Source organism: Oryctolagus cuniculus, chromosome 4 (assembly GCF_964237555.1).
Source record: "Oryctolagus cuniculus chromosome 4, mOryCun1.1, whole genome shotgun sequence".
Classification (NCBI taxonomy): domain Eukaryota; kingdom Metazoa; phylum Chordata; class Mammalia; order Lagomorpha; family Leporidae; genus Oryctolagus; species Oryctolagus cuniculus.
In genome coordinates, this window is record NC_091435.1 from 131664109 (window position 1) to 131678237 (window position 14129).

Below are 14129 nucleotides of genomic sequence, written 5' to 3' on the forward strand. Positions count from 1 at the left end.
GAGGGTGAACCAGCGGCAAAGGAAGGCCTTTCTCTCTGTCTCTCTCTCTCACTGTCCATTCTGCCTGTCAAAAAAAAAAAAAAAAAATGAGTCAATCAGAATCCACACATGAAGAGGTTCATCAGATGACTCACATGCACATTTGCGCTTTTGTTTATAGCAAGCTAGAACTCAATGGGAAATTTTGAAAGCTACAATAATGAAAGCAAAATCATATATTTAAAACAGTGACTATCAATTCTTTCGCAACATGTCAGCATTGACATTTTTACCAAAGCAGGTACTGCTAAGGTAAAGAGTATCACAAAGAACCACCAGTCATTCAGCATTTCTTTACAATACTATACACCATGTATGTTAGTCAGCTTTTTCTACTACAGCAAAATACCTAAAACAAGCTACTTATGAAGGAAAGAGGTTTATTATGGTTCATGGTTTTGGAAGATCACAATTCAAGATTGGACAGCCCTATTGGTTTGCCTTCTGCCAATGGGGTTCCTGTAGCCATGCTTCCAAGGTAGTGCAGAACATTGCATAGAAAAGGGAGCCCATGTGTGTCTGTGACTCTCCTTGTACAGCCACAATGATTTCATCAGCCTCCATCACTGCCTAGTTCAATTTAATCACTTCTCAAAGGCCTCTACTTCCAAACACAATTGGATTAAATTTTCACCCTCTTAGCACCATTAACTTAGGACTTTGGGATTTCAACATTTGCAAAACTCTGTGACATAAAATTCTATTTAGTGTTCTGTATATCATGTAACATATATGCCATGTGTCATACAGTATACATTAGAAAATAGTTTAAAAATCAATTTAAATGTCTAATTATTTCAGAGATTGCTAAAAGTTCTGTTTTTACTTGAGAGACAGCGAGAATGCCCACTGTCTGGTGCATTCCCCAAATGCCCACAATGGCTGGGACTGGGCAAGGATCAAAACTGGGAGCTGGGAACTCAGTTCCACACAGGAGCGGCAGTAACCCAATGACTTGAGCCATCATGGGCTCCCAAGGTCTGCATTAGCAGGAGGCTGGAGTCGGGAGCCAGGAATCCAACTCAGATAGTCCACTATGGGATGCCCCAACTAGAGCTTTTTAAACAAACCCAGCATAAAGGGATAAACTGTAATAGGGAGAATGCCACAGATGTAAGAATTAAGCACTGATTTCCATCTTCTAAAAGTAGGAGATCAAAGAACCAAAATATTAGTCACTGGTTATGCGCAGCTGTTTCTTTGTCACCCTCTGCTAGACCTTCTTGTAATGTGATTTTTCTCTTTCTCCTTTGACATGGGTCATCTTTCTATTTACTTGTTTTCTCTACACTTAACCTAATTCTTTCCTTCTATAATGCCCAGCAATCAACTTCTTTTTTTTTCCCCCGATGGCCAGAGATACTTCATTATATCCACTATATTTGTGATTAACATTTGGTATTTGTTTATAACTTTTATAGAAGCATTAGCATTTTTGATAATGAAATTTAGGATACATATGCACGTGGTATATTTGATCATTATAGAAAAAGAAACACAGGGAAGATCATTTGTTCAATGAAAACACACCAATAATAAAAATAATGAAAAGTTAGATGGTATCATTTACAGACTTAGTTTACTGTCATATGATCCTACTGCATTATTTTTTTTTGAATGAGAATAGTATTTTTTATGCATACAGTTACGATTTTTACTTATGAGAAGCACACAAAAGTCTTAAGCAAATGAAAACCCTCACAGCTCAGCTGGAAGACCCCTGTTGTTGACATGTCCAGAGGTAGGCTGCGGGGGCCAGAGCCGCTGGCTGGGGCCAGCAAGATATAGCAGGCCCGCAGGAAGAACCTGAGGATCCTCCTGGCGGCCCTTGCTCGGGACAGAGGCAGCTGCTGAGGTCCCAGCCTCTTCAGGCTCAGCTGCAGGGACCTCTGACACCATCAGGTTCCCACTGCTCCTGGGCCAGGGGCTGGAAGGGCTGGTCACAGGGACGGGCTTGGGGGCTGTGCTGGGAACCTCCTCTCCTCTTGCAGCTGTCCAGGGAGGGAAGAGGCAAGCAGCGGGGGGAGGCAGAGGGCGGGATCAGGCTCCTGTCCAGGCTCAGGCTCAGCCTCAGGCTCCCTGCGGTCCTGAGGTGACAGGTTCACAGGTGAGAAGGGAAGGGGCACTCCAGACCTCTCTGGAGGCCTTGTATGCAGGTGCGCCTCACTCAACCGTGAGGTTGTTCGCTGAGGCCGCGGCCCTAGGTGCACTCTGCCCCCAAGGCAGCACCTGCTCCAGGCTCCACGAGTCTGACTGCAGGGACAAGGAGCTGGGGCCACCAGAGACAGACAGCATTTTGGGTCCAGCGCCCAGCAGCAGACCCAGGCCCATCAGGTACTCCTGGGCCTTTGCGTCCTCGGAAACCCCCAGGGACTGCTCACCTCCTCGCCCTCAGCTTCTTCCTGTAAGGGGTCGAACCACCAGTGGTGCTGAGCCAGTTCCGTCGTAGTCCTCTCACATGGGTCCAGGCTGAGCAGCGAGCTCAGGAGTTCCTTTAGGGCCGGGCTGGCTTGTAGCACCCCCTCCGGAGGCAGTTTCATGGCCACCTGCCACTCGCTGGACTGGCGGTGGGCTAGAAACAAGATGCTGAAGTGCCCCAGCCCAGGAGGTGCAGCAACTGGAGCTCAGGCTGAGGGCTGGCTTTGGCCTTGAAGTCCTCAAGGCCTTACATGCTGGTGTCCCTAACTATTCTCTCTGATCTACTCTCCCTAAGATTTCTGTCCACAAACACTAAGGAGCTACCCTCATTACAATACCTAAGAAAATAAAGAGACAACAAGGGGACTACCTTCTGATCTCACTATGGAACCACACTAGCTACACTAACTACACTCGTGACACACAGTGGCAAGGCTAAGTACTATCTAAACAAAACTGAAAACAAAAACCAGGAAAACTCAAAAAAAAAAAAAAAAACACAAAATATCTACACTAACACTATGAAATCCAGTGGCACTGCCTAACTAAAGATGAAAGCCCAAAACAAAACAAAAGACAAAAATGGGCAAAAAAAAAAAGGTGGAAAAAAACAAAATGGGAAAAAGAATAAACAAAATAGAACAAGAAACAAAGAAGCACACCGACACCAACAAGCACAAATGGTAGGATAGATGGGGCCAAGTCAGACAGGTCACCACAATAGCTCCCTGGTAAGGTGGACAAAAACCTGCGTCGGGCAGCCGCTTATATAGGCATGTGGAATTCTGTAACCATAGGGATCCTTATGAAGTCAGAGCAAGAAATGGACCAATGGCAGTCCAGCAGGGACTTGCATGGATTTGTATTTCATGACAGTTAGTCCTTATGAAGTCAGAGCAAGGCAGGGTCCAATCACAGCTACAGCTAATCCTCGGGGGTTTTCTCAAGAACCTTCCACTTAAACTAAACCAAGGACTCCAAGAACTTTTGGCTTAGGTTGGTGATAGAGCTTGATGTTTATTTATTTTTTTTGACAGGCAGAGTTAGACAGAGATAGAGAGACACAGAGTTATAGACAGTGAGAGAGAGATGGAGAGAAAGGTCTTCCTTCCGTTGGTTCACTCCCCAAATGGCCGCCATGGCCGGCACTGCACCAATCCGAAGCCAGGAGCCAGGTGCTTCCTCCCGGTCTCCCATGCGGGTGCAGGGACCCAAGCACTTGGGCCATCCTCCACTTCCCTCCTGGGCCACAGCAGAGAGCTGGACTGGAAGAGGAGCAACCGGGACTAGTACCCAGCGCCCCAACCAGGACTAGAACCTGGTGTGCCAGCGCCACAGGCGGAGGATTAGCCTAATGAGCCACAGCACCGGCCTTGATGTTTATTTTTTGACATTAAAAAATGTAGGATGTTCCAATGGCCTTTTCATTTCTTGTTTAAGGAGTAATAACAACTTTTGGGTTTTTGTTATTTTTTTCCCCAAAGAACCCTTTTATTTAATGAATACAAACCTCACACATTTCATAAGTACAACTTCAGGAATATAGTGATTCTTCCCACCATCCCCGCCCTCCTGCCCACACTCTCACCCCCCTCCTCCTCCCTCTGCCATTCCCAGTCCTATTCTCTACTAAGATCCATTTTCAATTAACTTTATACACAGAAGACCAACTCTATACTAAATAAAGAGTTCAACAATTTGCACACACACACACACACACACAAAAACTGTTCCTCAACAGTCAGCGTTCAAAGTCATTGCATCTTGAAGTTAATTTCACTCCTTTCTTCTTAGAAGCTTAATTAACTTTAAAGAAGCATCCAAGAATGATACATCTTTTGCGAGCACTTAGACATAACTATAATTTATGAGACATGAGAATATCCTCCACTGAATACATTAAAAAAAGTCAGTCCTTGAGAACAAGTTTTATCATTAACTAAGGAAGCACCTAAGAAAACAAGCACTTAGGCATAATTAAAACTTATGAGACCTAGTAATATCCTCCACTTACTACACTAAAATGAAATAAATCTTTGAGGGCAAGTTTTACTGTTAACTCTCATAATAGAATTCAGTGAGGACAGAGGTCCTGCACGAGAAGTTCATGCACAGTGATTCCTGTTGTTAATTTAACAATTAACACCCTTATGTATGACGTCAGTGACCACCAGAGGCTCTTGACATGAGCTGCCTAGGCTATGGAAGCCTTTTGAATCCACAGACTCTGTCAGTATTTAGACAAGATCATAAGCAAAGTGGAAGTTCTCTCCTCCCTTCAGAGAAAAGTACATCCTTCTTTGATATCCATTTCTTTCCACTGGGGTCTCACCCACAGAGGTCCTTCATGTAGGACATTTTTTTTGCTACAGTGTCTTGGCTTTCCATGCCTGAAATGCTATTGTGGGCTGTACAGCCAGACCAGAATGCTTTAAGGTCTGATTCTGAAGTCAGAGCCAGCAGTCCATTTCTTTTCTAATTCCCTATATTAATTTGCCTTATTTACTTTTTCTGTGCTTGCTTCTTCTATTTGATGATTCTCTTCAAACGTACCTTCTTTATGCATTGGCTACATGCAATTGTATTTGCCTTCCTCCCATTGCATTCCTACCTTTTACCTCTTCTGTGTGTGTGTGCGCACACACACACATACACACACACACACACACACACACACTTGACCAGAAGTACCATGTCTTGTTCACTGCAATAATTCAGCACAGAATAGTGCCTGGCAGAGAGTGGGGACTCCATGTATATGTACGAAATGAATAATAAATGAAGAATGTATCTTCATCTCAGATCAAATATTTCTTTCTTCACTTTCATACCATCTGTTTTGCTTATACTTCTCTTACTACAATTCATACTATAGCACTGTTCTTGATCCAGGTGTTTGGGATATCTCTCATCTTCCCTACACATGGCAAATCCTTTAAATTCACATTCATCATCAAATCTTGCAAATACCTAGCATTTTCCATTGAATATAAGAGGCCCCAAGTAGGCTTTAAATGAATTTAAAGCTCCTAGAAAAAAAGGAAAAAAACCAAAAAGATTCCTAGTTGCTAAAGAAGAGTTCCTAGATTGCAACTAATTTGTAAGTCTAACTGTGATAATGTCAAGCTTTCCTGAGATTTCCAAGACCGTTTTCAAGCCTACTTATCATTTCATTGTTACAAGGCAACTTTTAGTTACTCTACAATGACCCAGTTTGCTTATTCATCCATTGCAAGTCACAGGAAATACCAAGATGATTAAGTCATTGCCTCTCCATCAAGAAACCCATAGTCTAATGGGGGAAGCTCACACTGATGGTACCAATGCAATGGAGTACAAAATGTCCTAAACCTCAAGAATATATGATGTGGCAGAAGAATAGAGAAGGAAACTTTCCCGGTGAGGTCAAGAAAGCTTCTGGGAAGAACTGAGAGTGAGATTCTCCCCACCCCCACTATTTTATTTAAGGTACTCACATGGTTCAAAATTTTAAAAGAATAAAAAGATATACAACTACTGACAACACCAAATGCTGGTGAGGATGTGGAGCCACAGCAACACGTGTTCATTGCTGATGTGAAGGCAAGGTAGCACAGTGATTCTGGGAAAGAGTCTGGCAGTTTCATGTGAGACCAAACATCTCTTACCATGTGTCCCAGGAGTTGTATATTGGTATTAACAATCAGGAGTTGAAAATACATCCACACAGGACTGGAGTTGTGGCTCAGCCGGTAAAGCTTCTGCCTGCAGTGCTGGCATCTCATACGGTAACCGGTTTGAGTCCCAGCTGTTCCACTCCCAATCTATCTAGCTCCTTGCTAATGTGCCTGGGAAAGCAGCAGAACACAACCCAAGTCCTTGGGCCCCTGCACCCACATTGGAGACCAGGAAGAAACTCCTGGCTCCTGCTTTGGCTTGGGCCAGCCCTGGCTATCGCAGCACTTGGGCAGTGAATCCGCAGATGGAAGACCTCTCTCTCTCTCCTCCCTCCCTTCCTCCCTCCCTCTCTCTCCCTCTGTGTGTGTGTGTCTCACCATTGCTCTCTCCCTGTAACTATGCCTTTCAAATAAATAAAAATAAATCTTGAAAACAGGAAGAAAATATATCCACATAAAACCTGCACATGGATATTTATAATACCTTCACTGAAAACTGCCAAAATTTGAAAGCAATCAAAATGTCTTGTAGTAGGTTATCACCAGGGTTCAGACTCGGGAGGGGAGGGGCAAATGAGTAGGCAGGACACAGAGGATCTTTAAGCAATGATGCCATTTGGTATGAACCTGCCACTATACATTTGCCAAAACCCACAGAATGTACAACCAAGAGGAAAGCCTAATGTAACCTGTGGATTTGAGGTGACAGTGTGTCACTATAGATTCAGTATTTGTAATGAATGTACCATTCTGGATCAGTATTGGTAGCCACAGATGCTGTCATGTGTAGAGACAGAGGGTATATGGGAACTCTCTGTTCTTTCCACTCAGTTTGTGAACTTAAAACTGCTCTAAGAAATAAGGCCCATTTGAAAAACAAAGGCAATACAGTGAAAAATATTGCTCTCATTTGTGATCTCCAGATGGTCAAGCCTCCTCCACAAGCACTACTGTTTCTGGTTTCCTGACTATATTTTCAGGGATTTTGAGAGATATACAAACACCATATCTGTGTCTATAGATGTGATTTCCCTCCTTTTGTCTGCAATAAGAAGGTACTATGCACTGTGTTTTTCACCTTGCCTTTTTCATTTAGTGATATACTTGTAGGGTTTTCTATAATGTCACAGAAAGAACTTCCTTGTCATATAGCATTGTATAAATGAAAAATAACTTACTTAACCTGTACCCTAGTGATAAACATAGAAGATGTTGCTCGTCTTTTCCTATTATAAACAAAGCTGCAATGAACAATGTTTTACTTGTATTATTTTGTAAATAGGCATAATGATATTTGTAAGGATGAAGTCCTAGAACTGAAATTTCTGGGTCAAAGAATATACACATTCAGCTGTAATTTTAATATATATTTCAAAATTTCCCTTTATTTGGAGCTATACCAAATCATACTCTCTATGACAAAGTATAATTGGAACTGATTCACCATGCAAGTGTAATTAAACTTTTGGATTTTTCCAACATCCTGGTAAATAATGGCATCATGTTATAGAGTTCTTTTTAGGTATTCCTTTGTATATTTTGGAAGTTAACCTTTTACCTAAAATATGAGTTGCAAGTGTTTTTCAGAGTTTGTCTTTGACTTTACATCAAATGATTCTTGCCTCACAGATTTTCTAAAATGTACTTGAACTTATCAATGTTTTCTTTTATGATTTCAAGACTTTTTGTCACAGACAGGTCTTATCACTTGAGGTGATTAAAATATCACAAAAATATTAGAAGACTAATGTTTTCCTGATTCTACTTGTTATATTTAAATCTTATTCTAACTTCTCCTGATATAAGGTAAAAACTATGGCTCTGCTTTTATATTTTTTTAGATGCCTACCTAGTTAATCCAGCATTATCACTTGAATACTGTTACTTTATTTCCCCACTCCATGTCCACTAATGCAACTTTATAATGTACTACTTCTGCTATGTATTTCAGTTCATTTATCTTCTTTCAGTTTTAATTTAAATTTTCTGACTCTTCATATTGCCAGTACTGCACTGTTTTAATTATTATAGCCTTATAATATATTCTTTTTTAAAAAAAGATTTATTTATTTATTTGAGAGGCAGAATTACAGAGAGAGAGAGGGAAAGACAGAGAGAGAGAGGTCTTCTATCTGCTGGTTCATTCCCCAAATGGTCACAACAGCCAGAGCTGAGCCGACCTGAAGCCAGGAGCCAGGAACTTCTTCCAGGTCTCTCACATGGGTTCAGGGACCCAAGCACTTGGGCCATCTTTCACTGCTTTCCCAGGCCATAGCAGAGAGCTGGATTGGAAGTGGAGCAGCTGGGACATGAATGGGTGCCCATACAGATGTCAGTGCCGCAGGCAGAGGCTTAACCTACTAGGCCACAGTGCCAACTCCAGCCTTACAATATATTCTAACAACTAGTAGATGAACATTCCTCAATACTATCTTTTTTTATTTTTTTGACAGGTAGAGTTATAGACAGCAAGAGGGAGACAAAGAGAAAGGTCTTCCTTCCGTTGGTTCACTCTCCTAATGGCTGCCACGGCCGGTGCGCTGCACCAATCCGAAGCCAGGAGCCGGGTGCTTCCTCCCAGTCTCCCAAGAGGGTGCAGGGGCCCAAGCACTTGGGCCATCCTCCACTGCCCTCCCGGGCCACAGCAGAGAGCTGGACTGGAAGAGGAGCAACCAGGACTAATACCTGGTGCCCCAACCGGGACTAGAACCCAGTGTCCTGGCGCCACAGGCGGAGGATTAGCCAATTGAGCCATGGCACAGGCCCCTCAATACTATCTTTTCCAGATTTTTTCTGGCTGTCTTTGCTCTTTGCTTTTTTTTTTTTTTTTTTTTTTTTTGACAGGCAGAGTGGACGGCGAGAGAGAGAGACAGAGAGAAAGGTCTTCCTTTTGCCGCGTTGGTTCACCCTCCAATGGCCACCGTGGCCAGCGCACCACGCTGATCCGAAGGCAGGAGCCAGGTACTTATCCTGGTCTCCCATGGGGTGCAGGGCCCAAGCACTTGGGCCATCCTCCACTGCACTCCCTGGCCACAACAGAGAGCTGGCCTGGAAGAGGGGCAACCGGGACAGAATCCGGTGCCCTGACTGGGATTAGAACCCGGTGTGCCGGCGCCGCAAGGCGGAGGATTAGCCTAGTGAGCCGTGGCGCCGGCTCTTGCTTGTTCATTTTCTACATGAATTGTAAGAGCATCTTGCTTAAATAAACCAAAAAATCCTGTTGAGATAATATTAATTGATAGGTTAACTTAGAATGAATTGATCACTGTAATGATTTTTGAATCATCTTTCCAATATTATAGTATACTGGTTCACTTGCTCTAATCGTTTTTGTGCTTACTTTACATTCATTGTATAAGTTTTCTACTTATATTTATTTCTAATAGATTATCTTTCTTCTTTTATAAAGAGAGCATTTTCTTACATTATGTCTTCCGTTATCTATGTTTCTATAAGATATTTACCTCTGTGTGTTATTTTTATTTATATTTTACTTATTTCAAAGGCAGAGAGATGGAGACAGACAGAAATCACATATCAGCTAGTTCACTACACAAATGCTCACAACAGCTGGGGCTGGGCCAAGCAGAAGCCAGGAACCAGGAACTCAACCCAGGTCTCTCACGTAGGTGGCAGAGACCCAACTATCTGAGCCATCAACTGTTGTCCCCCAGCATCAGCGGGAAGCTGGAACTGCAAGCGGAGGCAGGACATAAACCCGGGCATTTGGACATGGGTCATCCCAAGAGGCGCCTTAACCACCAGGCCAAATGCCCACCCCGATTTCTGAATATTAATTTTAAATACAGTCACTAACTTGAATTATTTCTCTCCCCACTTTTTTTTGGATTATACTTATGTCTTCTACAATAGGAATAATTTCACTCACTCTTGTCCAAACATTTCATTGAAAACTTTTTGCTACTATCTTGAGAAGAATACTAAACAACTGACATAATTACTTTGTTCTAAAGGAAGCTGAATCTTAACGAATACATATGTATTAGAACTCTTTCCTTTTTAAGTTACAGTAACCAACTCAAACACGCTGAAGCAAAATGGGGAGAATTCATTATAGAGAGGGAGGGTATCTCACAAAAGTTAAGGGCAATAAGAAACAAAAGGAATGTTCTCGCTTCCTCTTTGGCCTTCCTCATTCCTTCTTGGCCAGCTTTCTCTGCCACTTAGTTACATTGGGGAAAGAAGATCATTTACCTACAGTTCTTAATTTGCCTGTTACAATGCCAGTCACAATGTCTTATTTTCCTTCAGTGGCAAATGAAAGAATTCTGACTTATGAATTCTGGCCCAAGCAATTATTGATGAAGAGAAAAGGATCATATTAAAAACCTAGCTGCTGGGTCTAGGGAGCAACTACTTAAGGACATCATTTTGAGCTGGGCACTTACTCCAAAAGGCAACTGTACTTCAGTGTACAGAAATAAAGAAATCTGAAGTTCAGGAAGCTGCAAAATTGCTTGTGATTTCTTTTTTTAAAAGATTTATTTATTTATTTATTTATTTGAAAGTCAAAGTTACACAGAGAGAGGAGAGGCAGAGAGAGAGAGAGAGAGAGGTCTTCCATCCGAAGGTTCACTCCCTAGATGGCTGCAACAGCCAGAGCTGTATCGACCCGAAGCCAGGAGCTAGGAGCTTCTTCCGGGTCTCCCACGTGGGTGCAGGGGCCCAAGGACTTGGGCCATCTTTTACTGCTTTCCCGGGCCATAGCAGAGAGCTGGACAGGAAGTGGAGCAGCCAGGTCTCAAACCGGCGCCCATATGGGACGTTGGCGGTTCGGGCCAGGGTGTTAACCCACTGTGCCACAGCGCCAGCCCCAGCTTGTAATTTCTTAAAGCATATAAATTTCCAGGTGGAGTTTTCCAGAAACCAAGCTTGAGATGGGATTCAGACACATGTCAGTTACAGAAAGAGTGCTCTTGGGAAAATCAATCAAGAAAGTTCAGCAGGATTGGAAAGAAAGAACCCAGTAATGCTGAAGGTAAAGTTCAGCCATGGCTTGACTTACAGAGATCCTCTGCAGAGCTGATCCCCTTGAAACAATGGGGTGGGTCACTGGTAGTACCTTAGCAGTTAGTAAATGAGAAGGGTGCTAAGATTTTCTGGCAAGGAGTTCCCATCAACTGGTGGCAATTCTTTAGACGAGGGAGTGCAACTATGAGCCTTCAGTAGTCACAATAGCTGTGGGAGGAGAGCAGGGGAAGAGTTGGCAAGGCACCAAAACATCAACTACATTAATCCTACATGAATATGCTTCCTATCAAAATGGTCAACAATGAGAAGATATCATCATATTGCAACACATTTGAAAAATGAGACAAAAAGAGTTTAGCTTACGATCAAACGCTTTGCCCTTTATATGCTTTCCATTTTCTCAAACATCTTACAGCTGAAACTCAAGTTGGGCACCAGAAGAGATCAGTCAGCAGATTAACATTTCCTCAACACCTTCCATGTCATTCACTTCGTGCTAAGTGCTTTTGAAAACAAAAATAGGCGCCAGTGTGGTGGTGTAGCAAGTGAAGCCACCGCCTGTGACACTGGCATCCATATGGGCCCTGATTCAAGTCCCCGCTGCCCCACTTCCAATCCAGCTCCCTGCTAATGGCTTGGGGAAAGCAGTGGAAGATGGCCCAAGTGCTTTGGGACCCTGCTACCCACGTGAGAGACCTGGAAAAAGCTCCTGGCTTCAGTCTGGCCCAGCCCCATTTGTTGCAGCCGTCTGAGGAGTGAACTACCCAATGGAAGATCTCTCTCTGTCTCTCTCTCTCCCTTTATAACTCTGACTTTCAAATAAATCTTTTAAAATAAATATGAGAATTCTGCCCTAGGAGAGATTTCAGGAAGGCCAAATTTATGTCTATGAAAATATGATCAGACATAATAACATTAAACCAGGTGCATAATACTGGCTATTTCAGAGAATAAACAGAATTAATAATAAAATGCTTGCTCTATAACCTTGACTAATGATGCTCAGTATCTTCACTCAGTTATTGAGTGGGGTTTGAAATGCTCCCCACCAACACCAAGGGAGGTTGAAGTAGGTAACAATGGCAAGTTGTTCTAAATAACATAAAGGCAAAGACTAGCAGAAATATCAACTATGCTGTGTTGCTATTCAGCAGATTCCATTATACAGAGACGGGGAGGGAAAGCTGTAGAGTCACTTGCCCACACATTGGTCTCCCTGGTGCAAGTGGGTATTGTTCTGCATCCCATGGCAGGATTAGAAACACTGCCAAGGAACAAATACACAAAGTTGTTATGGAAACCAGAATTCTTGGGCTCCGAGTTATTTACAGAGAACTTTCCGGATTACCACATTCAATAAAATCAACTCTGCTGTACCCTAGGGCAGTGCATCTCAACCAAAGATCTCTTTTTTGAGGTTCTTCAACCAGCTCTACTTAGGTAAATAGGAACTCAAGAGTCAGCAGATCATCATGGGCACCTCACAAAGTCTAATTTATACATAACATTTGTGAGTGACATAGTTGATGCTTGTTCACACTTGCCTCAACCATTGTCAAGTTTGGTAGTTTCCGTAATAGGAAGAAGGTAGCTGTTTACTATGCCTTCAGCCAAGAAACACTTCCTCCAGCGGAGCTGCTGTCTGTTTTGCCTGATGCTGTGATGCGGTGGGCTGTGGATTTTCACATTCTCTCTGTTCACTTTTGAGGTTACCCAGTGGCAGCAATCTCTGGCCATTATTTTTGACCTTGATCGTGAATCAATATTTTTTCAGCTACCCAGAAGGATCCTTGAAACAAAAGTTTTCAGTTGCTTTTTGTTGTTGTTGTTGATGCTGGTTTGTTCTGCTTTGTTTTGGAAGGCAATTGCACAATGAGGATTTTCATAGCCTTTGAGGGATCTTTCGAACCCTTCGATGTTTCAGCAGATGTGACTGTAGAGGCTGTCAAGCTGATGATAAAGGTATGTATGATGTTCCTGACCCACTATCACGTGTAGTAACTGTAACTATGCAGTGCAGCTTAAAGTGAACCTAGACTGGACATCTTGTCGGGGATATTTTTAGCAAACAACGACCTAAAACTATCTGAGAATATCATTAGTTGTTTGTATTAGATTGATAGGAAGACAGCAACTCTAGAGATGTTAGGCAAGAAAACAAACTGAGCCAATAAATTCTAGGAAAAAAAAAAAAAAAAAGGAGCTTCCTTTGTCTTTGGGGGATTTGTGGGTTGTGCATGGGCCAGGCAGTGTTACCACGGAAGAGAACCAAAACAACACAGTAAGTTTAGGCTATCTAGATGAAATGTGCTAGGTAGCAGAGGGAGGCCTTGTTTGGTGAGCAGGCAATTAAAGAACCAAAGGATTTTGAAACAAAGACACTTTACACAACAAGTGCACTATAGCTTCCTTTTTCACTGACAGAAAACTGAATGCAAGATCAGATAGACTATCTTATCTAGGATCACCAAGCAGAATAAGAAAAATGTGGGTACAGTATCTCCCTATAAATTTCTTAGAAATATTCACTCTAAAATGAAAAATTATACAAAATTATTTAGTCCCTGATCATAAAATATCTAACCTGGAGACAGTCATTCCCATTTGCTAAGGAGCATTAGTGAACCATAGTCACACAATATTTAACAAATTAGTCAAATCTAGAATTTCTAACAAAAGAAATCTTAACCTTTGGTAATTTAGGAAGTCTGGTGAAGCCTATAGACTCCATAGAATGTCCTTAAATGCATAAAATAAAATATATATCAAAAAAGGAAACCTATTATATACAATTTTCAAATATTAAAAATAGAGGCAGGTGGTATGGCACCTGCAGCAGGTTAATTCAGTGTGTTGGACACACGCATCCTATATCAGAATGCTGGTTTGAGTCTCCGCTACTCTGCTTCTGATCTAGCTCCTTGCTAAAGTACCCAAGAAAGCAGTGGAAGATGACTCAGGTGCTGGGTCCCTGATACCCACATGGGAGACTGAGAGAGAATTTCAAGTTCCTGGCCTTGGCCA

At 42.4% G+C, this 14129-nt stretch overlaps 2 protein-coding genes across 3 annotated transcripts in view; one reads left to right on the top strand and one right to left on the bottom strand.

Moving 5' to 3' along the window:
- The window catches only part of RNF13 (ring finger protein 13), a 198807-nt gene extending 196252 nt beyond the window's left edge, over positions 1-2555 (bottom strand). Inside the window, exon 1 of the mRNA XM_051818707.2 lies at positions 2421-2555. The gene's annotated coding sequence lies outside the window, so the exon portion shown is untranslated. The remainder of the gene's footprint in view (positions 1-2420) is intronic.
- The window catches only part of ANKUB1 (ankyrin repeat and ubiquitin domain containing 1), a 75391-nt gene that overhangs the window by 18966 nt on the left and 42296 nt on the right, over positions 1-14129 (top strand). Inside the window, exons 1-2 of one of the 2 annotated variants that reach the window (XM_070072666.1) lie at positions 12454-12545; positions 12967-13067. In XM_070072666.1, coding sequence (XP_069928767.1) covers positions 12978-13067 — 90 coding nt within the window. In that variant the 5' untranslated portion in view covers positions 12454-12545; positions 12967-12977. Of the gene's footprint in view, positions 1-12453; positions 12546-12966; positions 13068-14129 lie in introns of those variants that run through there. The other variant, XM_070072667.1, reaches the window with a different exon arrangement.